The sequence below is a fragment of the Liolophura sinensis genome, chromosome 1, assembly GCF_032854445.1.
Source record: "Liolophura sinensis isolate JHLJ2023 chromosome 1, CUHK_Ljap_v2, whole genome shotgun sequence".
Taxonomy (NCBI): Eukaryota; Metazoa; Mollusca; class Polyplacophora; order Chitonida; family Chitonidae; genus Liolophura; species Liolophura sinensis.
Window position 1 is genome coordinate 80635328 of NC_088295.1, and position 23903 is coordinate 80659230.

Below are 23903 nucleotides of genomic sequence, written 5' to 3' on the forward strand. Positions count from 1 at the left end.
ATATACATGCATGTATATAATGGAAGCTTTTTTTAAATGCCTCGCATTTTTGCATTGAGGACATTCTGAGTAGGATATTATTACACAGTTACTGGAACAATCTGATAACATTAAACAGTTTTTTATGTTCGGTGTGTAAATAAATCTATATTAAAATACTAGTGTATCACTAAATGCATCTAAATTATGTAGATTAGCTAGAACAAAAAAAAAAAAAAAAAAAAAGATATACACGTGCGCCATAGTGAAATTTTTGTCTTATGTGTTATTTCTCCAGTAACTACTAGCATTACTTGTATGGTATACCGTATACGGGAACAAAAGGTCAGTGTGGTTTTCCCGCGGTTCTGGCGATCTCTGGTGCTGTTTAGCGACTCCCTGCTGGCCGCGTGTGTACCACTCGCTGCATGGACGAATTACGTCACTTAAATCCAATTTTACCGCCATCTTTGAAATCACCGCTAATGACCGCAGTATAGGGGAATGAGCTTGGCTTGGGTGCTCTTGGTTGCCGAGCTTGGCTGTGCGAGTTAAAAAAGTTTATTCTGTCGAAAGAGAGTAGTGTGGAGCGGTGTATAGTCTGCAGGAGTAAAGCAAGTTCATGAGACGGTAAGTGTATGCGTACAGCCTGGCCTGTGCCCATGCTTTGTGAAGGGGAAATCTAGGTCAGGCGAGCTGTGAAATTCCAGCACAGTGAAGGCTCCTGTAGCGGAGGGGACTCGGGGGCCCAGACCGGCCAGTGCATATAGACTTTCTAGGCTCTCTTTGCCAGATATTTTGTACAAATATTATCGGAGTGTGTTTACTAAGGCGGAGACACAGAAGCGCTAAATGTGTTTTAGTCCCAAGTTTTCGAGCTAATGTAAGTAGAAGTCTATGTCGGAGTAGGAGAAGTTGAACAAGCCCGAGCCGTGGCTCTGAGATTCGAAAAACTGCGGAGGGTAACGGCCGATTCTCTGTTCTCTTCACGTGTTATCGTTCAGCACTCGGGGTTAGGCAGAGACGGGCCACGGGAACAAGTCAGGCAGGGATGTAAAGTCCTTCAGATGACAGGAGCTTTAGTTTGCTAGTTTCTGATAGTGATAATTCTGTACTAGTCTTCTCTATACTGGAAGACGAGTACACGGGGAAAACCTGGCTCCAATGCTGATCTGGTGTTTGAACGGGTAAGTAAGACTGTAGTGGGGACAACACACCGTCACGAAAACGACTCGTGCTAAGCTAGCAAAGGTTTTGTTTAGCTGTGGTGGCAGTAGAGTGAACATTGATCCTGTGTGTAAAAAAAAAAAACAAAACAACAAATTACAGTAATGCTGTACTACTAGTATGATGTGAACCAAATGCCGTAACAGTAACACTTCATGTATAAACACTGACAGTTTTGCGAGGCAAGCAGTTTTGTGGCTGACCCTTTTTGAAGTGTAGGAATATGGACATTTAGAATTGAGTTGGAAAAAAAATGAAACTTCTTCTGGAAAACTCAAAAGAGAAAAGATACAGGTTAGAAATTGTGTTTAATGCATGAATGTTAACACATGTCAGGTTGACCCATTCATTGTTGTGGTTGCAGGCTTAGCGTTGCAACATTGTATTACATTGTTACATTCAACATTGTTTATGAATGGATCTCATTCCTTGTTTTATAAGTAATCTTTGTTGCTTTCACAAGATTGAACCATTGTTTCCACATGGTAGGTTTCATGTATGGTGATACAGAATTGCCACAGTGTTGATGTATCTATAAATGCTTATTTGAAGCTCAAATTAAGTGATTTTATTACACCATACATCAAGAAGTCTTCAAACAGCTTCACGTTTGACAAAATTCGCCAGTGTAGGTATTTCTTCCACAAAGTTGTTCATGCGAACTATAGAAGTCAAACTATAAAACTTGTCTGTAAGAAAGCTCTCTGGTATTGCAAAATTATGAAAAATGCGAATTTGGTTTGCTAGCTAGTGTAGTGTATGTTGCTGTGTTTTTATTTGCTTGATTTTACATTACTGGCCACAATAACCTAAACTTGTGTCAGTTTCTAATAGATCTACAAAGAAGTTGATTTTTTTTATGCTTGCATAATTTCTACAATATATATATGTCGAAAGTATAAAGCATGCATGCCTTTATTGTGGGTTTGTATAATTTTAAGAGAATCTAAGATATTGTGCATTCTCTCCGATTTCTTTCTGCATATTTTATGTAAATGTCCTGTGTAGAGTCCATTGTCTAATTCAGTGTATACTTAGGAGCAATATACAATGTCATTCCAATAAACACATGGTGGAGATTTTAGCTGTGACAAAGCAGCTCTCCATTCCATGCTCTTGGTCGATTGGTAAAGTTTTTGACGTATCTTTTAACATGGACCATTTACTTTACAATCAGCTTTTGCTGTAGATTGCATTTGTTACAACTTTTATGTTGAAATTTAATTGAGCAGTGGGAGGACCTGGATTTTATTTGGAGTGAACTCATTTGGGCAAGAACAAAACCAATCTTTCCAGCCGGGTTCCGAGCATGGAAGAAGATATGCTGAGTTTACTGGTCAGCCTGAAGTCCTTATGCTGTCTCACCATAAAACCTAAAATATTTTGATGCCACAGTTATCACAATCTCCTCTTCATTGAGAGCTAAGCATGTTGGCTGTGATATATAAGCCAAAAGAAAGATTCATTTTTTCTTACTTCATGTGGACCTTAACATTTAGACAAATTAGCTTTAAGTGACTTAGTTTAGCATCTGCTGAAAGTATGTGTTGTGTATGCAGGTGGTAATTGCACTTTCTGTCTTACGCCTGAGTACTGTAAGACCGGAGTCTCAAGTTATTACAGCATTAGCCACCCGTTTGTTGACATAACATTACAGTTGTCTCTCCTTGACCATTTGGACTTGGTGGAGGGTGAGAGCAAATGGCATAGGTGACAACAGTAGTTCCTGGAGACAAGAGACTTTGACAGTGTCATAGTTGAAATACTGTAATAGTGTGATACATGAATGAAGCTTATTTACTGGGTCAGGTTTTGAACTGGCTGTTCCATAAAACCCACCTCCCCATACAACAGACTGGGTAATAAAAATGGTTTAACTGGAAATCGCATGAATATGACATCTTTGGTTAGAAAATGTCCATGTTACCTTGCACTTAGGCCCCATGTAAATTGAATTGCCCATGTTAAAAGATTAGAATTTTGACCAGCAAACATACAGACAGACAGACAGACAGACAAACACTTACATTGTATAGATTTAGCTGCTGGTCACCGTAAGAAGTTAATTTTACTTTTCCAGTACGTGACCAGAAGAATAATGCCTTGCACTTATTAAAGCTCACTTTGGATCTGACTTTTATATTCTGATTGTCAAAAGAGAAAATCCAAGCTGTCCAGTTGGCATGCTTGTTAAGTTACTCTGTGTAAACCTTGATGCAGAATCTAGGGGAGGGAATCAGAACGGCTCTGAAGCCTTGATCTGGCAGTATGACAAAAACATGGGGGATTGAGACTTTGATCTGATTTATTATTTTTATATTCGTGGGAAACCTGTTGAGCATTTTGACAGGTGAATAGGCAGGTTGCTGTAAAATGTGGTGTCTGACTTTTTCAACCACTAAAGCACTTCTTATGGTGCAATTTATGCATATAATTATTATTGAAAATGATGATTTTTTGTGTTGTTAAAGGCTTCATAAAACTGTGCAAATTACTTCACTGCACCCCATAGTTCTCTCAGAATGTTTGAAAATATTGGTTGCTAAAGTGAAAGTAAAAGGTTGAAGAATTAGGGTGCTTACAATATACGGTGTTAATTGTCTTGGAAGTCCTGACGGCCACAAATCAAAAACTTAGTGTATTATGAGAAGCAAGATTCTCTGAAGCCACATGCGCGCATCTGTGGGTTATAACTTAGGCTTTGTGGCTGGCCTTTGTATGATGGGTAAAGCTAAGACTATGCACAAGGCTTCATTAATTCATATAAGATGTGAGATAAGAGCAGGACTGAAAGGAAGTCTGTCTGCATGATTACATACATGATCCTCGCTGTTAAGCGCATTACCCAACTCACTACGCATATCTCCTCTAGCTTCTCTTATCTTTGGATGATATTCTTGAAAGATGGTGGAGGTTTTTTTTTTATCTTTGTTTTTTTTTTGTGTGTGTTTTTTTTTTTGCATTGCCTGCCTTGTGGAGAGGGTTTAGGCATGCACCTGTGTATAATGTTACTGCACATTTTATTAAGACCTTTGCCTTTGGCTTTTATGAATCAGTATGTGATGCACTTCATGACATCACTACCTGATTAAGCTGAAAGAAGTTGCATAATTTACTACATAGACATTCAACCATACAACTTAAGGTATATCAGCCAAAGTTAACAACACCTTATTTGACCTTAATCAATGAAAAATATCTATTTTATGGAGAAGGTTAAGCTTAAAATATGTGCATGAACTTGGTGTGATGTTTTGATATTTCTGTCTTTTCATGGTTTTAAAATCATGTGAAAATGCTTAAGTTTCCTATGGCCAGACTCTTCAACAGGGAGTATTTTATGAACTGTTATTAGATCAAGACAATGTGGTTACATAGCTTGTGTGAATGACACCTAACTGAAGTTGTGAATTTTTATTTTTCTATATAAATTTTTTAAATTTTTTTATTTAAATCTAGACAAAAAGAAAAGTTTTCCGAAGTGGATATGATTTTTTGTTTGTTTGGTTTACATTAGAGGAATCTGACCTGATTTTGCTGTATTCACTGGTTAGAGGTTTGATTGAGAGAGCTTGAACCCTCCTGGGCCTCTTCTTCTCCTTCTCAAACCTGAATGGTATGTGATGGTGAGCTGTCACATTCCAGCTCATGTTACTGTGCTGGCCTCACACAATGCCAGGCTTCTTCTCACCCAACTTTCTCAACCTCATTTCTCATCCTTCCTCCCCATGTCCTTTAGCCAGATCACAGGATGCCTGGGCTAACGAGCTAACGAAGCACAGGTGTTAGGTTTACTTTTCTCTTTACCTGAAAATCTGGGTTGGAACTCACTCAGGAAAACAACAAACAGCAGTGGAGCATTGAACTTTTCCAGCATGTTCTTTGCTATTAAAATTTTGTATCTTTAGTGATGGGATTGTGTTTATGTCAGCTATAATACTGTAATTCTGTGTAGTGCAGAGGAAAGTGGCTTGAGTCTGCGGACAGATAGTAATGTTTGCAAGGCATTTTTCTGCTGGTTTGATAATGGTACCATTGGCAGCCCTTGGGGCCCTCTGTTCAGTCAGACTATTGCAGTCAGACTATTCCAGCTATTGCAGTTTTAACATCTGAATCAGGATGTGGTATGGTGTTACTGTAAAGTTAGTTCTAAATTTTTTTGCCTATTTCTTACCTGGTCTAAATGGGTCTCTGTCAACTTCATAATCACATTACTTGTTATGCTAGGATAGTGTGCTGGTTGTACAGACTTCATACCTGCCAAAAAATGGTGAAATTCTGTTACTCGACATTCAGAGGCATATTTCTTACAATGTGTATGTTATATTATGCTTTGGAGTGTTTCATACTTACGATATATTAGAGTATGTTGAAAATAACACTTGATATTTAATTAATTGATAACACTTAAGTGTTACTTTAAAAGGGTATAAGTACATTTCAAAGTTTTTGTTTGAAGTGTTAAATATTTTGTAGAAAAATTCCAGAAGAAGAAAAATCCCACTCAGAAGCTTTTATTCAAGTTCTTATACCATTCAGCTTTCTAAAAACAATGTGTGGTTTGGATAAAATTTAATGTATGCAGTTTTCCCAGTATTGCGGGCACATTTAGTTGAATAAATGATAATGTTATATCGGCATATTATGTGGCTTCTTCTAAAATGCAAAGGTCAGAGAGTGCAGTTATAATTTCATGCATAAAGATTCATGAAGTGCAGTAGGGTTAAAAGATAAACATCCAGAGCCTTTACAAATTTATACTGTGCATGTATTACAGTTTTATGTGCATTATTGGTGAATATGCATGTATGTGCATGTAATAGCCTAAACAGTCAGATGTCCAAAAAATATAGTGTTTATAAGTTTGCCAGAAATATTCTTTTTTTTCTGAAGCATAATTTGTTTAAACAGAGCATAAAAAGTTCAATAAAGTCAGTGTTGTAGGAAGTCTGGGTTATGGTGACAGGTGTAAAGCTGAGTGTAGAAGGGTGACACACACGCACATTCACACACACAACTGTTGAGCAGAGCTGGGATTATCTCATCTGGCATGCCTCATTTACTCCTCACTGTAAAGGGGATTAAGTATTGTTTTCATGCTTCACTTACTTTCACAACTTTTTCATGTGCAAATTGTAGATTTGCATACGCATGTGCCTGAATATGCTGGAGTTAATGTGCACGTTGACATGCTTTAGACCAAGCCCTTTGGGTGTTAGCTGAATAAATACCATAATCTGTCACAGTTTAAAATACAAACTAGCGCTTGAGAGGTCGTGGAAGTTCAGGGGTTTTTTAAGCTTACCTACAAACATGGACATTGTAGGTGTTATAACTGTGTTTTTTTTTTGGTTTGGTAGTGAGCATGTAGGCCTACTTTCTGACATGTATATGTAAGGAAGATTGAGAGAAGAGGGCTTAGCTTGGAGAGGAAGGGGAGGTGTTACCTGTGTCAACTGATTATGTATGAAGCTGTGGTAAGCTTGCCCCTCGGGTGGGAGCAATTCTCACCTGTGATGGAATGTAAGCTGTCCTGTCTGGGTGTGTATGTGTGTAAATTTTAATTCATTGATCAAGGGAATTGTTTTAGATCACCTAATGGGTATTATTTCTGCTAATCTCCATTAATTGACCACTCAGCCTACTAATGTGAGGTGTTAGACGGGCTGGCTGACTGGCTCACCAGGCCTCAGCCAGGCCTTTGTTCTAGTCAGGGACAGGTGTGCCCAGTTTGAATGAGGAGTCAGTTAGTGATCAATACTCCTGACCAATCAGCTTGCCTTTGATCACCGTCCCTGCCTGCGATAGGCTGCTCCCTCGCCCTGTTTTTTCACACTCCACTGCAGCCACCTTGCAAGTGTCTGTGCCTCTTGTGATATAATTTTCTTTCATTCATCTTTGCTGTTGGATACATCCCAGTGGTACAAATGTCCACTTTGCAGTATCATCCAAAGCTATTCAGTCAATGATTCCTGCCACCTGAATCCAGAGAGATAGCTTACTGACTGGGACAGTATATGTCTGTACACTTAAAGGCAGCTGTTACCTTGGCAATGAATGGTCATGTAGGTCTTTACCTGGCTTACTTTTCACCAGGCATGGTCAGCCTATTCTTTGGTGAGTATAGCATACCTTTTCCTTACACACCCTGCTGAACTATAGCCTCTGTTCGAACTGAGTGTCCATTCTTGTGCTGAGGGGGATTTCCCTGATAGCCTTCAAGTGGCAAGAAACCTGTTATCACCCTTATGTATTCCAAGTATACTGTTAGTGTTTCAATAATCACATCTTGCTACTTCTCTGATCAAAAGAGCCTGTGTTCTAGATCATGGGCATATTACAAGAGCATTACCTGTTTTCTGTGACTCGGTCTGAAAAGCTTGATTCAACTTCTGTCCCTAAATGTTTCTTTGCTGCCCGAGGGGCGAGAGGTTTAGGGTGTGGGTGCACAGCTGGCCAGCCCCACGTTACTGCCGGCCCTAACAATGGCCCAACTCAGCAATTAACTCCTGCCCATTGATGATCACGGCACAGCATCTTTTGATCTCCACTAATATATTCCTGGACAATTCCAACAGCTGAACAATGGACCATGAGGCAGGTTTGTGAGGGAATTTTCCAGACTGATTCAAAGCACGCGCCTTGTGCCCATTTTAGCTTGGAGGTGTTGGGGGCATATCTGTGCAGACCCTTTCACAGGCGTGACCCAAAGCCTGAGGAAAAAAATGCATTATACTGAACACAGAATGCCTGCAAGCTAAATTAAATTACAATATTTAAAAGAATTATTAAAAACTTCAAACAAGTTTTTTTGGCGTTTTGCAGCTGTCTTTATTTGCTTACCTCTACCGTAGGTGTCGGTAAACCAGACTGAATAAAAAAAAGAAACAACACATTTCACACATCTTTGTTTAAATAAGTGCATGACTATCAAATCCAATGTCAGACAGCAACCCATGAACCTGCAAACTTGTCGGGGATGTGAGTCATTTTCCATCAAGAAACTTGTTAGAATATTGCTCTGTGTTGTTTAGACCTGTGCTGGAATGCCAGGGTCCGCATTGCTGAGGGCCTATGGAAAGAGAGACACCCTCTGCCCCATCCAGACGAACTGCTGTAATTAGATCATGGCTAAGTGTTGTATTTCATTAGCAGATAATTAGTGATGATTGCTCCCTTCAGAGATTTACATTGGTTACAGCCCTCTTACACCTCAAACCAGACCACAAGCTCTTCCTGTAGAGTTTACACTGTCTGAGACTGGTCATAAAATAATACAGATTTGAAATAATCATATGCCAGAAAAGTGACCTTTCCCAAATGAAAATGTACAGTTTGTTCATTTGTGGTACTTTGTTATTCACCTAGATCGAAAACCTTATTAATAAGTTGGCAAAACTAATCTGAACAAAAATTGCAAGTTAGTGAACTATTGCTCTTCTTCTAACACTCCATTAACTTTGAAAGTAACCATGAAAGTTGGAGAGACTAGTGCAAAGGACAGTTTAAGGTTAATTTTTATAATTTAATGCCTGAATCAGGATATAGTATATGAATCGCTTTTGCACCACAGTAATAAGATTAAAGACAGTGACCTTATATCAAACTTTAATATTTTCATCGTATTAATTTAATGTCAGAATAGGTATCAAATTCTGAAGAATTTCTATCCTAAAGCTGAGTATAAAAACAGTAAAAATGGATGTGACCTTGTGTTTAATACCACCAATGGGTTCCATCAAATGAACATCAGGATACATTCAGAAGTGAATTGCGCATGGTGAAAAATCTAGAGTTTGTAATGATCTTTCCTTTAGTCTTGAGTGGTCTTTTCTATTAAGGATTATGGTAGTTGCTTGTAAATACGTAAGCTAGAAAGTGACTGCATTGAAGCAGGAATTAGTTGTAACTTGTACATTATATAGTGCTTCAGTGGGAGCACTGATTGATCATACCTTGCTAAGTTTAGCCTGTTCTGTTTGTTCTACTTTGCTATCTGAAGACTAAAGATTGTCATTGACAGGGTTTATTGAGCAACATAACAAAGATGTCTAGCCGCTATTGTGATATATATATTTCTTAATGTCTGTCTGTCTGGCCAGGGACAGAAATCGACTATATTAACATTCTTTGTTACTCTGCTGTTAGAGAGATTGCTGTCATATTTATGGTGACATAAGCTGACTTTTATACATTCAGTATTATATTGGAGACTTGTTCTCAAGAGGACAGGTTGGATGAATGATGCCTATCAGTATATTATGCTTCTACCTTTGTATGTATACACATTCTCTTTATAGTGACATAGTTAAATACAGTATTAACATTGTAAGACAATCTTGTACTGGCTGACAAATCTTAGACGTTCCCTTAATTGTAGTGTAAATTAAACTTTAAATATCTTCCACTTTTCAAGTTCATGCACTGTCTTACATGTGTGTACACGCTACATGCACATCTAGGCTGTAGATACTTTTCCTCTGTATTCTAAAAAATTTGTACTTCATGTTCATTATCCATTGGAAATTCTGTGGTCCACATCAGTTTAGTCTTATTTATTCTTGTATAACATTCATGGTTCCTTTTATAATGAAACACATTTGGGCTCAAAAGTTTGCAGTTTACTTTGAAGATTTGCTGATGTGCTTCTCTGTCCGTGTAAATGATGAACAATATAAACATAGGTGATATAGAAATGCTGGCTTTATGAAAAATGCATCTTGGCATGTAAAGAGCAATGACACTAGCCTTGGAAGGACTGGAGAGAATTAACTTTAAATGATGTTTGTAAATTTTGATGATCTGTTGATAAGGTTAGAAATGTCTAGCTTTGGTTTAAAGAGTATGTACCATTGATACACCCCACTGGCATATGGAGGGAAAATTTTTCAATGAAGAGGATTGTGAAGAGGTTAGTAGTAAAATCCTGTCCACTGATGACCTCAGCCCCTTCGGGCTAAAACCCTTTTTCATGTGTGGTTTATTTGTTGATTGATCACCCATTCATGTCATTCGCATTGGTCAGTGAAGATGAGATTGACAGTTCACCGGGTACTACTACGGTGATTTTTAGCAAGACGTAGGCAGGTTGTAAAATAGACACTATTACTTCAGTGTGGAGCTATTGCATTCTGTCAACCTTGCACTAACGTCTGGGTCCATTTCACAAAACTTACATGTACATAACTTACCCAGCTTATAGTGCCATAAGGCAAGTTATTTACTTGTAAATTTTATGAAAAAAATTCATTAACAAACCTTGGGTTCATATTGGGTAAAAAAACATCAGTCAAACATTAAAGTTTTTATATTACTTAAGTTGTTTTGAATAGCTCTGTGATAACATGGAGCTGTAATGTAAAAAGGCACCACACCTTTAATAAGTGAAATAAATGAAAGTTGACAAGATCTGCAAGAACAACATCGACTGTTGTGTTAAGACTGCTGGAATTACAAGGAGAGGTCTGTCAGTGTATATATTCAGGGTGAGAGCCGATACTTCAGGCTTGTCCCTGGGTCTCGGGGCCTCTGGACACTTAGGAATGTGGAGTTGATAACCCAGCCTTGCAAAACCTGAGGGTAGAAGCATGTGGGCTGTGTGGGTACTCAGTGGGTGCCCTCTGTGAGCCAGGACCAAACTAAAGGGGCCAGGGGTGGTGAACAGACAGGCAGGCTTGTTAATAAGGTTCCAAGTGAAGTGAAGTGTGCTGTGCTATCTACTGGTGATTTAGATAAGAGGACTATTAAATCCCCCAGGGTATTCCTTCACTATTGTGGCTAGGTACTAAAAGTTCTGCCTGACTTAGTTGGCAGCTCCCTTGGGCCTTCACTCCCACCATGTCTCAGTTGAGGCATGTTGGCTCTATAGCCCTGGTACAACTGGATGTCATGGTGTTAGAGAGAGGCAGCCTGTGTTTCTCCGGTTCCAGAAGTTGTCATGAATGTAAGTCAAGATATTTTACTCCAGGGATGTGAAAGTCAAAACTATGGCATTCTAGTTAAGGGAAGTCCTGAAGTTTCTAATCTCAATTCAGTGGTATGTACAGTAATTTAAAACACAGTGTGTATATTTGATTTATTAAATAATGAAAAGTCAGAGCAGAGTTTCAGCCAGTTTTGTACTAAATGTAAGACCTGGATGAAGACCATGATGTAATATTTGATAGTCACTCATAATTAATATGTTGAAAAACAAGAACCCCAGGCTGCAGTGATATGGTACAGTTTCTATGCGGAGCTAGGTGTTCATTAAGAATCTTCATATCATGGGGATTTTTTGTCTTCAAGGAGTTCAGAGGTAAATTAAGTCCAGTTTTTCTACAGGGTAATTTAGTGCATCTAGGTAGAACAAGCCTTCATGGAGTGTTGTAATTAGGTGTAGGGTTAGCTGCTGGCCCTCTACTGGGTTCTAGTCGCCCTGTGGGACACAAGTGGAGGGAGAGATGCCAGGGGTGTACAGGGAGGGAGAGAGAGAGAGAGGGGAGACACAAGTGGACGGAGTTTGCAGGGTATCTGTAGTTCCTTAACTCTCAAGGACCACACACAACTACCAGCAGAATTACCATCTCTAGGTTTATTTATAAATACTTGGTAAATCCTGACTATGGAGTTCTTCATGGAGGTCTATGGGACACCAGGAGGTCGTCCTTCTCTTACATCCCACACCCCAGGCTTCTAACTGGTACACCCAGCCAGGCATTCCCACCCATCTGGAGACATTTTCCTAGATTGACTGATAATTACTTCCTGCAAACTTACTACATGTATATCCATGGGTGTTTGGTAGGTTCATACAACATGCATGGAAAGCCTTCAGTCTATTTCAGCCAAAGCTTTTCACACTCGAACAGCATGTTTAGATAAGACATAAACTTGGAAAATAAATTTTATCTTTGTGTATGACATTTAAATTGAAATCCCTCCTATACTACTCCTCTCAGTAACCTTTTGTGAAGAGCTTGATGGATGTAAGAAAAAATATAATTCTGATATTGGAATGGAAGGGTATTGGTTCCTTCCACTCAAATACCTGACTGCCATGGACTGGTACTAGTGCATATTTCTCAGTAAGATGCCAAACCCTAAATAGGAACTTTCATTATAATAATCTTCAGTTGTTTGAGATTGGATATAATTACCATCTGTTGCAACAAACTTGAGTGTTTTATTATTTTTGGTTGAACATACAACATGCTTTCAAGAGTTGCAGATATGTCATGTCATCAGTATTGTCGATAGATTGTTATCGTCAAACTAAACGACGATAAACCCCAAGCACTCACTCTCTCAAGCTAAATATTCAAGAATTAGTGCAGTTTGTCTGTATATTTGTCTGACTATCTTGTTATCATTAAGCTTTTTGATCTCTCCTGTCAACCAATTCACGGGTACTGGCTTTTGTGAATTATCATTATCATTATCATTATCATGAAACAAAAATGGACTCTGAGTAGAAACTGGTCTCGGTGCACAAAGTATGTTGACTGAGATCAATACGTATGGAATCTGGGAAACTTTCATGTGTAAAACCAAATATAGTGTGTGTTGTAAAAGTACAGATGAGGTAAACTATCAAGGACAGTTTTCATTCAGCAGGTACAGTGGAGCATGGAATGTCTATACCAAAACCTAGATCTTGCAACTGTTTCGGTGTTGTTTTTAACGTACACCTACACATCAAAAACTCCTTTGAATTTTAATGAACTATTCTTGACTCATTATGTGGCTTCTACTTTCAGAGGAAGCTGCTGTGATTGTGTCAGAGATTACCCTCTGTTTGGAGAATGACGGATATTACTCACAGGAGCAGTTCGATAGTGCCTCGCTCAGGTCCTTTGAAACGTCGGAAATCTGAAACTCCTGATGGATTCGTTTTACTCACAGAAGATGAGCCGTTGGAGCAGGAGAAAAAGGAAAACAATAATGTAAGTAAAATTCGGGGGCCGTAGAAAAAGTGAAACTATAACGTTAGTAAAATCATTGAAGCAGAAGAGGAAGGAAAACAATGTAAGTAAAATCCATGGAGCAGGAGAAACAGAAAAACAATCATTTAGGTAAAAGGAGGAGGCAGGAGAAAAATGTAATTAAGTAATGTAATTAAAAACTGTGAGGCCGGAGAAAAATGAAAACAAAAGTGTAAGTGAAATCCATGATGCTGGAGGAAAAGGAAAGCAATAATTTAAGAAAAGCCAGGGATTTGGCAGTACTCTAAATCCAGATGATAAATTGGGGTATTCTCGGGTATTCGGATATTCGGGTTGACAAGTTGTAAGGAAATAAACAGAAAAGGTAGGTGAAATGAAGTTAGAAGGGATGTTCTTTCAAAGAATGCTAATTTTGGCCAAGATTGGTTTGAGAAGGAATCATGTTTATTGTACTTCAAACAATTTCATGGTTTCAGAATAACTGAAAGTAACATGGAGTATACATCCAAATGGAAAGACCATTGGTATAAGACTTAAGTACATACACTTGTTATTGCCCTAAAAGCATTCACAAAACTAATTGTGTTCTTGACTGACCAAGTTGTTCAACCAATGACCTTGGCTATGTTGATTTTTGCTGCTTTGAAAAGTTGAAAGTTGCCCCTGTTGACAAAATGTGTCATCAAGCCAGAGTACTGATCTCACCCTGGCCTATTGACATTGACTTTGTATGGGTGGGTGGAGAGGAGTGTAGGAGGGAGATGACCCTGATGTGTTTTTACAACACCTTAACACATCCTCTGTCAATGTTCCTAGCATGCCAGGCATGGCTCAGGAGGTTTAGCCCTGAAGATCAACTAATACAAGGTTTGATGCAACAGTTAGGTAATGGAGGCTTCTGCTAGGCTTTATCACCCACAGGAAGTGTGGATAAGAGCAATATCTAAGGCTTCTTAAGATGGCATTAATTTCTGTAGTGTTGTTGTGCAGTCAAGAGTTAAAGAGTTGTGGAGTAAATAAGGCAATGTGAATGAGTTGTGATTGGAACTGGGTAGATACCTTAGAGAAACGATTGGTGAATGACATATGTTGTAACAGACTTTGTTTGTTCTGGGTTTGGTACTCATTCGCTAAGAGAAGAATTTGTGGTGGGGGAGGGGGGAGGAGTGCAGGCTCCTTGAGTTGGCTTTAGGAGGGGATGTTTGTGGAACAGAACAGTAATTCAGGCCTAATGCTTATTCCCTATTCATCCTAGACTGAACCAGATGATGCAAGGAGGTCCAGTGGATTACTGAGCATTGGAACTCCCTTGAGAATGGGTGGGTCGGTATCCAGTTTTAGCCTGATTCCGTCTGACCCACTGGACAATCACCCCATATCCTGAACTAGTAACTTGGTCCAACCCTCTTCACTTGTCTAATTCTACTCTAATGAGTTTACTTTAGCCAGGTGCTTTTTCAGTGGCTGGCATCCCTCTGTGAAATAGCCAGGAAATTTGGTTGTCAAGGGAACGGGTTGGAGATTAGGGTGTTTAGGAGCATGTAGGCTGGGAAGTTGTGTTTACTTGTGCTTGTCTACTGACTGGTCTTGCACAGTTAGAAAGGTCACAGCCCTCCTCCCATCAGCAAACATTCCTGCAGACAGTGCCCAGTCAGTGACGACCTTCAGGGGTGGAGAGGACAATATAGGTCAGCAACAAGTCTCACCAGTTAGCCCTGGGAGAAACACCATTCAAATTATCCACTTGAAAGTTTGATTATCATGTATGTACATCCAGATAAAAGAAAATTGCCCCCCCCCCCAACAAATAGGCACTATTCATAGCCAAAACTTTATGTAATGTGAGCTGACTCCCTGATACAGTTATTAATAACTTTGTTGATAGGAGTTCTGTGCACAAGGATTATGGTAAGAAAACTCTATACAGGGTTTGTGGTGTGGAATGATCAGATACTTGCACAAGGGAACAATCAGGATACACTGTTGAGGCCTCCTATGCCTGCCCCCTTTCAAGCAGGGTTGACTGAGCTATTGTGCATGTTTATTGTGTTCACTTGTGCAATAAGCATGTACACATGTAGAAAATTTGGGACAGATATTAGTAGTGTTGAATGTAGAATGTTTCATTTCTTTACCAGCCTTTTGGAAAAGTAAAGATATGAGAATGTTGTTCATTAGATGGTCTAACCATGTGAGAAAAAAGAAAGTCAATATACCTGCAAAAATTGCATATATATTGGCCAAAATGAGCAGACCAGGTGTCGCAAATTTTGGAAAAAATAGGGTATATATCTACAAGTGAAGGAAGTTTGGCTTACAGCTCTGTTTAAAAGACAGGCTGTTCACTGTTTCAGCTTTTATAGGGCTGTGTTTTTTATGCCCTCCTGTCAAACTTGCTTGAGTAGGAGTAGCCCTAGGTTCAGGTTGGGAAACCTGACTGTTTTATCTGACATGACATAACCAGGCTCTGTGTGTATAGCTAGGTCCCCTTAAGTACTCAGGCAAGTGCTGTCAGGTGAAGCTTGCATGGGCTTAGCCCCCAGCTATGCTACTACCTACTGTATTCCTAATGTTCTCAACAGGCTCTCCCTTAAACAATACTCACGCAAAGGCCATTGGTGAAGACCTTAGTGTTCCAGGCTGTATTTACCTTGAAATATAACATAAACTGTCTCTCAGTCTTATTGTTTGGTGGCATTTTTAGTCCCATTTTTTGGCAGCAGAAACATTAGTGTTCAAACCCTCAGTCTGTTCACTAATGGATAGCTTTATCTGAAAGGAGTCGCCATTTGCAACTCTGGTGCCACTGAATAGCTCTAAGTCTGGAAAAGTGTTCTTGATAGACTAGTCTGTAATCCAAGGCCTGTCAGGTCTACTGTTCAGTTGTACTGAGGGACACGTCAATTACCTACAGGCTGTTTGTGACCGAGTCTGGTCCCTGTCGGTCGACTATTGTTCTCTATCAAGACCTGGAAGTTGTTATAGGTGAGGGTGAGAGGGTGGGACACACAGCTCTTATCATAATTACTTGTACATGTTGTATGTGCTGAAATTCGGACAGTACAACCAATTCTCCTGGTTAGGGTACCGTTGACAATTAATTAACGTGGAGAAAGGCTGCTTCTAGGATATCATTAGAAAATGAACAAAAACCTTGTCAAACCTGTAAAGTGGCCTTAAATGCTTTGACTGAAAGTTAAATTAAATAGCCAGGGAGAATAATGTAATTGTTTTTAAAAGTTTAGAAATCCTTGTGGAAGTGCTTGTGGCTCGTAAAGAATAAATACTCAGATATTGGAATGTTTCCATTGGGATGCCTTCTATGTACACATGAAAAGTGTATGATATACTAAATGGTTAAATGCAGCAGTTTGTGTGATTAAAATTATGTTTTCCAGTGGTAAATTTTCATGTCATGTTGGTTTATATGGGTTTGCCATAGGAAAGTTTTCAGCACTCTCACACCGGATTAAAATTTTTACTTTTGAATTTCAAGCAGATTATATTGGCACCCTAGCCATGCTATAAATATGGTAGCTGTCTTGCAGTTTGATGTTTGAATTCTTCCATCTGTTAGTGGAGGGGTCAGTGTTTCACAGTAGGGGCCAACATGTGAGTTGGATTTACTCTGCCCCTGTCCCTAGTCCTGAATAAACATACAGAGAATCTGTAGAGTGGACCCATGGGTCAAGACCATAACCAGGTGGCTAACCACTTGTGTTCTTCGGGCAGTAGACTTTAGTCCTTTGGTCAACGGGTTTGTTCTATTAAATTTCAGACTCTGGTCAGATTTCAGGGCTGAACTAGAAAATGAATTTGTATTGCTTCCCCCAGCTTATACCCATACTTGGTAGTAACAACTGGGGACTGTATCTTTTGTCATTCCTTTTATCTGACCATTAAATACAGGTGCATTATATAAGCATGTGTCTGTCACAGGTGATGCAGAGGAATATTACACAAGGCTGACATTCCACATGGGGGTTATTAACAAGAAATCTCTGGTCCTGGTTATATATGCTAAGGAAAGGGCTTTCCTGTAAAGAATTCCATTTAAATACATTTTAAATTCAGAAAACCCATCATGTTTTATTCATAATTGAACTCGGAATTATGGAATAAGGGTTGGAGTCTGTGCAGATACTAATTTGCATAGTTTCTTTGATGTATGCTGGAAGGTTACAAGATGTGCAGAACAAGGTTTTGTAAGACATAAATAGCCTGTGAGTGCCCCCAGGTGGAGAGAAGAGGATTTACTCAGTCAGCACAGGTGCAAAGGATAAGCAAGTCCTAAACAAATACTTCCCCTATTACATGGGGGGCTATCCGCCCGAAGCGTTTCTTTACTCTGTCAAATTGGATGCTCATTGCGCTGCCTCGCTGCCACTGTGCAGCTCAGCACGCAGCTGCTGGCGTAACTTGTTCAAACTGCCTGTTTGTAGGAGACTGTAGCCAAATATTGCTCCACTTCCTTCCTCAAATGTTGAGGGGCAGAAACGTGTGCATTGTCCCTCCCAGGGGCATTCGTCTTTTCACGAGTTTGCACACAGCCAAGGGCCACGAAGAAACTCCACTACCAGGAGAAGACAACACAACAGTCAAGTGGGTCGAGAAAATATCAATATGTAGATGACACAATATGTAAATATTGGGGGAACATGATGTCAACAAGTGCAGTGGGTTCAATCTTTCAGCAAACTGCCATCCTTCCTCCAGGTGGACCAATCAGAACCTTCCAACATGACTGTTATATGGGTTGTACACCAAGAGACACAGGACAGCAATACTTCATGGGAAAATTGATATTTGCTCCAACCACAGCATTCTGTTTCTACACACAAAGACTCACTTGAAAATAAAACAACAAAAATTACAAGAAAACTCCAGATTATTGTTCAAGTGAGAGTTGTAATGCATGTTGGAAGGCTCTTAAAACAACAGGTTCAACAAACTTTTTCTTCCATTTGATTGTAGGATGCAAAACCACGCTGAAGTCACATGATGCCTTTTGTATTGTACTATTTGAAAGCTTCGTCAGCTTTCCTTCAGTTTCCTGGAAGTGAATTATGTATAGAAAAATGTATGTTTGTCATGGTTACAAACCTGTGTTGAAAATGCTTAAGAAAATATAGAAAACTTTTATGGAGTTTGCACTCAATCATATAATGGTACAGAGAAACTGCAATTCAACTTCAAATTCCAACCGATGGCAAAGTGTTAACAAAAAAAGCAGTGCTTCAAATGCTAAAAGTTTTCTTGAACTTCTATCCGTGTTAGAATTGGACAAACGCCATGATTTCTGTAAGTGTTTGCTTAATCATGTCTGCCAAAGCATAAGATAATCTTTTCACCTTTTTTCTTGAAGAACAGAGTATTGGAATTTTAGTAAGCATTTTTCTGCTAACAGTGATATAATTTATGCTCTTAACTTCTGTTTTTGTACATGTGACCCTCAGCAGGTATTTTCAGTGGGTGTGCTATCCTAATGAGCTTGAGGTTGTTTTAGGAAAATGCCATTCCATGGGTGTTGATGACACTAAGGTCTGTTGTAGTTTGACATGAAAATGAATGAAGAGCTTCGTTCAAGTTAATAATTTGTGGGGGCCGGTTGTGAAAGTTTAACTCGTTACCTGTGCTTTCGTGCGGAGGGGTGTTTAAATGTTCAGAGGACAGCTAAGCTTTGTAACTCAAAACCTAACCATTAGGCTGGTCCTTAGAGGAAATCAAACAAAGACAGCTAGGCCTATTGACCATGTAGCTGAAAGGTTGGTCTGGGGGCAGCAGAACTGAATGAAAGCTGAGAAGTTGCACAATGGTAGATTTGTGTGAGGGAATCAGACCCTGCCAGGCAAACTAGGAGTCTAGATACCAGTGCCATTGGGGGCCTGGGGAGAACAGACTGGTACTTTTTAGAGGAATTGGCTGGCGATAAATGGTGCTGTGACTCCACTGATTATTAGGGCTGTAATGAAAACCAAACAGTGTTCAGGTAACAGAGTGCACATTCCAATCTCAATGCTTTTATGTCCACCACCTGCTGCTGTTATTATGTAGACCAGCCTGGGACATTTTCTGACTGTATTCACTGTCCCTAACTTACACAAAATAATGGTTCAGGTAATCAGTGGAACTATTCATTCATGACGGTTGTGATAATGTTTTAATGGCATTTGCTGTGTTTTGAAGGGTTGTAGTAGGCAGCAAAATGAATAAAAGCTTTCGTCTCGGTGAGAAAAAGGGAAAGATTGCATAATATTTTTTTTTTAAATCTTTTATGTATGTGAGCTATTGTTGTATTTTTCAGTTAACAGAGTATCGGGATGCCCCCTCCAGCCCTTCAGCATCGGATGCCACCAATGATTTGTCTCCCTTTGAGAATTTGGGATCTCCAGGGTCTCCACCACCTTTTAATCCAATCGACAATGAAAGACTTCCAAATGAACTTCTGGATGAAATCTGCTCAGATGTGGGTTTTAAGGATACCATGGACCTGGACATTGTGGAATTCCTCATGGATCAGGAGGTTCCAACAACCGATGCTGGCCAAATTTGCGATCCTTTCTCAACTGCCGGTCTCTTTTCAGTCAATGGATGCATGGCCACGCCAACGAAAGGAATTGGAAAGTCTGGTGGGGACCGAGCGTCTAGTCCAGGTCTGCCACCGACTGGGTATTCGGCCTGCTCCAGTACATCCGGCAGTCCAGTCAGCAAACGGTTCCATGCTGCTCCTCTAAGTTCCCAGTCGAGTCCGCAGAAGGACTGCTCTAGTGCAAATACATTTAAACTGCCCAAGACACCAAGTAAATCCTGTTCTTCCTCTGATACAAACACAGCCGGTTTCCAGTCGCCAAGTCGTCATCAAACCAGTATTGACAACAATTTGATTAGCACTCCGTCCAAAACAGGGAACCATGCTGGATTATGCCATGACTCAGCAAACCACCACCACCATCAACAACAACAACCAGGACAACAACAACAGCAGCACCCACAGATGCCCTCAGATGGTCATCTGCATACAGGCCAACACGGTCATCACCACATACAGCCCCCTCACGGGACAGTCTCGGCTGCCACCAGGTGCTGCAGTCCTTCCTCTGGAGCGCCTCCTCCCTTACATCATCTGGGCCCACGCCACCCAATGCAACAAGGACAGAACCTTCAAAATCCTCAGGGGTCAATGGTGCGTCCCTCTCCTCAACGAATGCCTCAGGGTTATCCACAAAGCCCGGGATACAAAAAGATGGGTCGTCCCTCTCCTCCAGTGGTGAATGTTCTCAATATGCCACAGTCACAAAACATGCCCCAGACTCAGAATTCAAGGTGGATGAACAACAACAACAACAACTGCCAAGCTTCTATGCAGCAACACCCGTATCATGACATGAATCAAAATAAGTATGATCAAGGGAAACTGGGTTTTTATAACAACCCTAACGCAGCTTCGCAGTACATGAGCCAGCAGGGCAGAACGTTGGACTCTCCATTAGACCAGGGTTACTTCTCTGGAGATACGGCATCTGTCAGAAGTTTCTCATCATCGTCATCGTCTACTGGCACCACAGTTATGTGTGGCGGTGTGACAGGCGGCAAGGGGCATATGATGAGGCGAGCCATGGGCTCAAACCCTGCCCTCAATCAGTATATGCCTCAAGCACAGCACCCACAGGAGATGAACATCTATAGGGCTGCCCAGGGTGGTATGGGTCCTAATGGTGGCATGGGACCAAATGGTGGCTTCCCACAGCAACAACAACAACAACAGCAGCAGCAGCAACATCAGTTTGGTAATGAGTGTGACTATTTTGGAAAGACTGAACCCAATGATCAGGCTTATCCTGGACAGATGGGTCAGATGTGTCGTCCCCAGGGCAATCCTCAGGTGAACAGACCCTACCCTTCACCAGGGGTGAACAGTACAAACTGCTTTGACAACAGTTTCAACCCTGTTGGGAATTTTGAAACGGACTTCAATGACAATGAACAAAAATCCATATCTACCAAAATCTTACCACGTTGTTCACCTTATGTGAAGTCTGACGTGGCACCTTATACTGTGCCTTGCAACAATGGGCAAACTGTGGCAAACCCTTATGACATTAGGAATAATCCTGGTGTGCAGAATGGTGGAATACCTCAGCAGGCTGGTGGTCACAATATGGAAATTGCTCCCAACACAAACTATGACAACTGTAGGCCAGTTCCTGACATGCAGAACCCTAATATGTCAATGATGTCCTCCATGGAAGGTTCCAATATGCATATCCCTCAATCCATGCCCTCTCCAGCAAGAGGGTACGCATTGAACTCCAATAACTCTACTTCTATGCAAATGCCTCCACAAACTCAGGGGGCTTGTGACTCTCCTATGCACTATGGTAACAGATCCATGCAGCAAGGCAGTGCTATGGACCCATCTTTCGTAGGACAAATGTCGAACATGCAGATGCCTGCCACCCCTCAAGCCAGTAGTTGTAGTGGGGGTATGGGTGTTCAGCAGCCAAACATGACTTCTACGCCCCACCCAGGGCATCACATGTCTACTATGTGCTCAGGAGGGGGATCTCAATACCCTGTGTCTAACAATCCCATGGGTGGGGTTGGCAATCAGTCTTGGCAACAAGGAAACAATATGGCTCCTCAGCCAATGGGGCAGGGCTATGGCAAACCTCAGGGTATGTGTGCCCAGGGCATGTCTCAGCCCATGGGACAAGGGCCAGTCCCTAATGGTGCGCCCCCTCCTGGTCATATGTGTGGGCCAAACTGTAACTGTAAGAATGCAGCAAGACGACCCCCAGTGATATCATCCCAGCAGTCCTTCATCCAGCATTTGATAACAGACAGGTCCAATGCATTCCGATCACATCCATTGTTCCCCCTTCTGCGTGATCTCATTATTGCTGATATGAACTTCAACTCCCCGTCCTTCCCCTATCAGCTCATAAGAAATCTACCTGCTGATTTTGACAAACTATTGCAGAACTTCTTACAAAGAAACCCTCCAAATGGGAGTTATCAAAACAACTACGCAGTGGAAAGTGTTATTATGGATGCCTTAAAATATGCCCACCAGTGCCTTATAGGTAAGAAGTGCACCTTGTTTGTGCTTTTCTGCATTTGGACACCTATGGTGCCTTATAGGTAAGAAGTGCACCTTGTTTGTGCTTTTCTGCATTTGGACACCTATGGTGCCTTATAGGTAAGAAGTGCACCTTGTTTGTGCTTTTCTGCATTTGGACACCTATGGTGCATTTTGATAATTAAGTGATGTAATATTATGCTTGCAGGATGAAGTGGAAATGTTGTTCTGAATATGTATTTAACTGTGGTGACCATGGCTAAATTTCAGATGTGAGGAGTTCATCCCTGCATGTTGTTTGTAATGTGCAGTGTTTTTTAAGTGTTACTCTTCATTAGAGAAGTTAGTCTGCATAAGTATTTCATTAAATCAGTCATTCAGGACATTAAATTGTCTTGACAGGAAGAAAGGAAAATCTGTTATTTGTTATGTCCTAATGGGTACTGAGCCATAAAACTAGTCCACAAAATGCACTTTCTGTGTTTCAATAAACTTAACCAGGCGATATACAGGTTATCTGTGTTTAGACATCTTCAGGAAGGATGAGTTTTTTTCTTTGAAAAGTCATGAATGATTTTTCTTGAAATGCAGTGGAGAGTACTTTTGATAATGACAGATGTAACTGATTCATGAAATAATTGTGACACTAAATATTTTTATTGTTTGATGATGACCTAAGTTTAGTTTTATTCATTTGTTCAAGTGCCTTATAGCATTACCTTTAAGGTAGGGAATAACCTGGGGTGGCCTTGCGTGCTAGGCCCTGTGTTGTTTCCCCTCAGTGAGTCAGTACATTAGGTTCCCCGACTCCTCCCCCATACCATGCCTTCAGGGCCAGGACAAAGATTTATGCACAGATTAACAGGATAGGATTTAGGGGTGCATCCAATTAAGACTGATGTATAAAAAAGTCAGGTGATTTACTGTTTGTTAGATTGGAGATGTCAGCTCGGTGCACATGGCTCTAAGCGCATGCACTCAGCACTTTGGCTGCAGTGTGCTTGACTTGTTCTTCTAAGTGGAACTCTTTTCTTCTGTCCGTGGTATAACTTTACATTAACACTAGGCCATACTATTTCCAGCCTTGGCTAAAAAAATGAGACTCCAAAAAATTAAGTGAACAGAGAGTGTAAGAGGCATATTGTTTACATAAAATGTAAGCTATAGCCGGCAGGGGTCAGGGAAGAGGGCTGGATCAGTTTCTGCCCCAGTCCAGACTGTGGAAACCAGCAAGCCAGGCTGACAGTTTCCTTGGTCTACTGCTGATCTATACTGACTACCCAGATGTAGATAGCTGAAAATACAGATTACCATATGGTGCCAACGGTTGCCTTTTTTTACCACATTGTAAACATCCAAAAGAATTGCATTGTTGTGCCCCACCCTGAGTTTGGTATTTATACTTCAGGGGGTGGGAAAACTGGTATATCTATTAAAATACCATGTTGAGGACATGTTTTAACAATTACAATGAAAAAAAAATTTCATTCAAATCAGCCCAACAGACTCTTGCTCTTTTTGACATAGCAAGTTTTGAGTGGATGAAGCTACACATTTTTATCATTGCTGCAATCATGCCATTATTGTGTGGAATCACCAACTATATTTAGAATTATGATCGGTATGTGTTCTAGGGTAAATAGACAAATCTTTTGCTTGTAGGTTATGAAAGGTTGTTTGGTTCACAGTTAGAT

At 40.4% G+C, this 23903-nt stretch overlaps 1 protein-coding gene across 3 annotated transcripts in view; it reads left to right on the forward strand.

Moving 5' to 3' along the window:
• The first annotated feature begins 479 nt into the window (after positions 1 to 479).
• Positions 480 to 23903, forward strand: part of LOC135475171 (uncharacterized) — a 29984-nt gene continuing 6560 nt past the window's right edge. Inside the window, exons 1-3 of one of the 3 annotated variants that reach the window (XM_064754971.1) lie at positions 480 to 609; positions 12945 to 13130; positions 19435 to 22213. In XM_064754971.1, the coding sequence (XP_064611041.1) occupies positions 12990 to 13130; positions 19435 to 22213 (2920 nt within the window). In that variant the 5' untranslated portion in view covers positions 480 to 609; positions 12945 to 12989. Of the gene's footprint in view, positions 610 to 731; positions 1167 to 12944; positions 13131 to 19434; positions 22214 to 23903 lie in introns of those variants that run through there. The other 2 variants (XM_064754963.1, XM_064754979.1) reach the window with 2 other exon arrangements.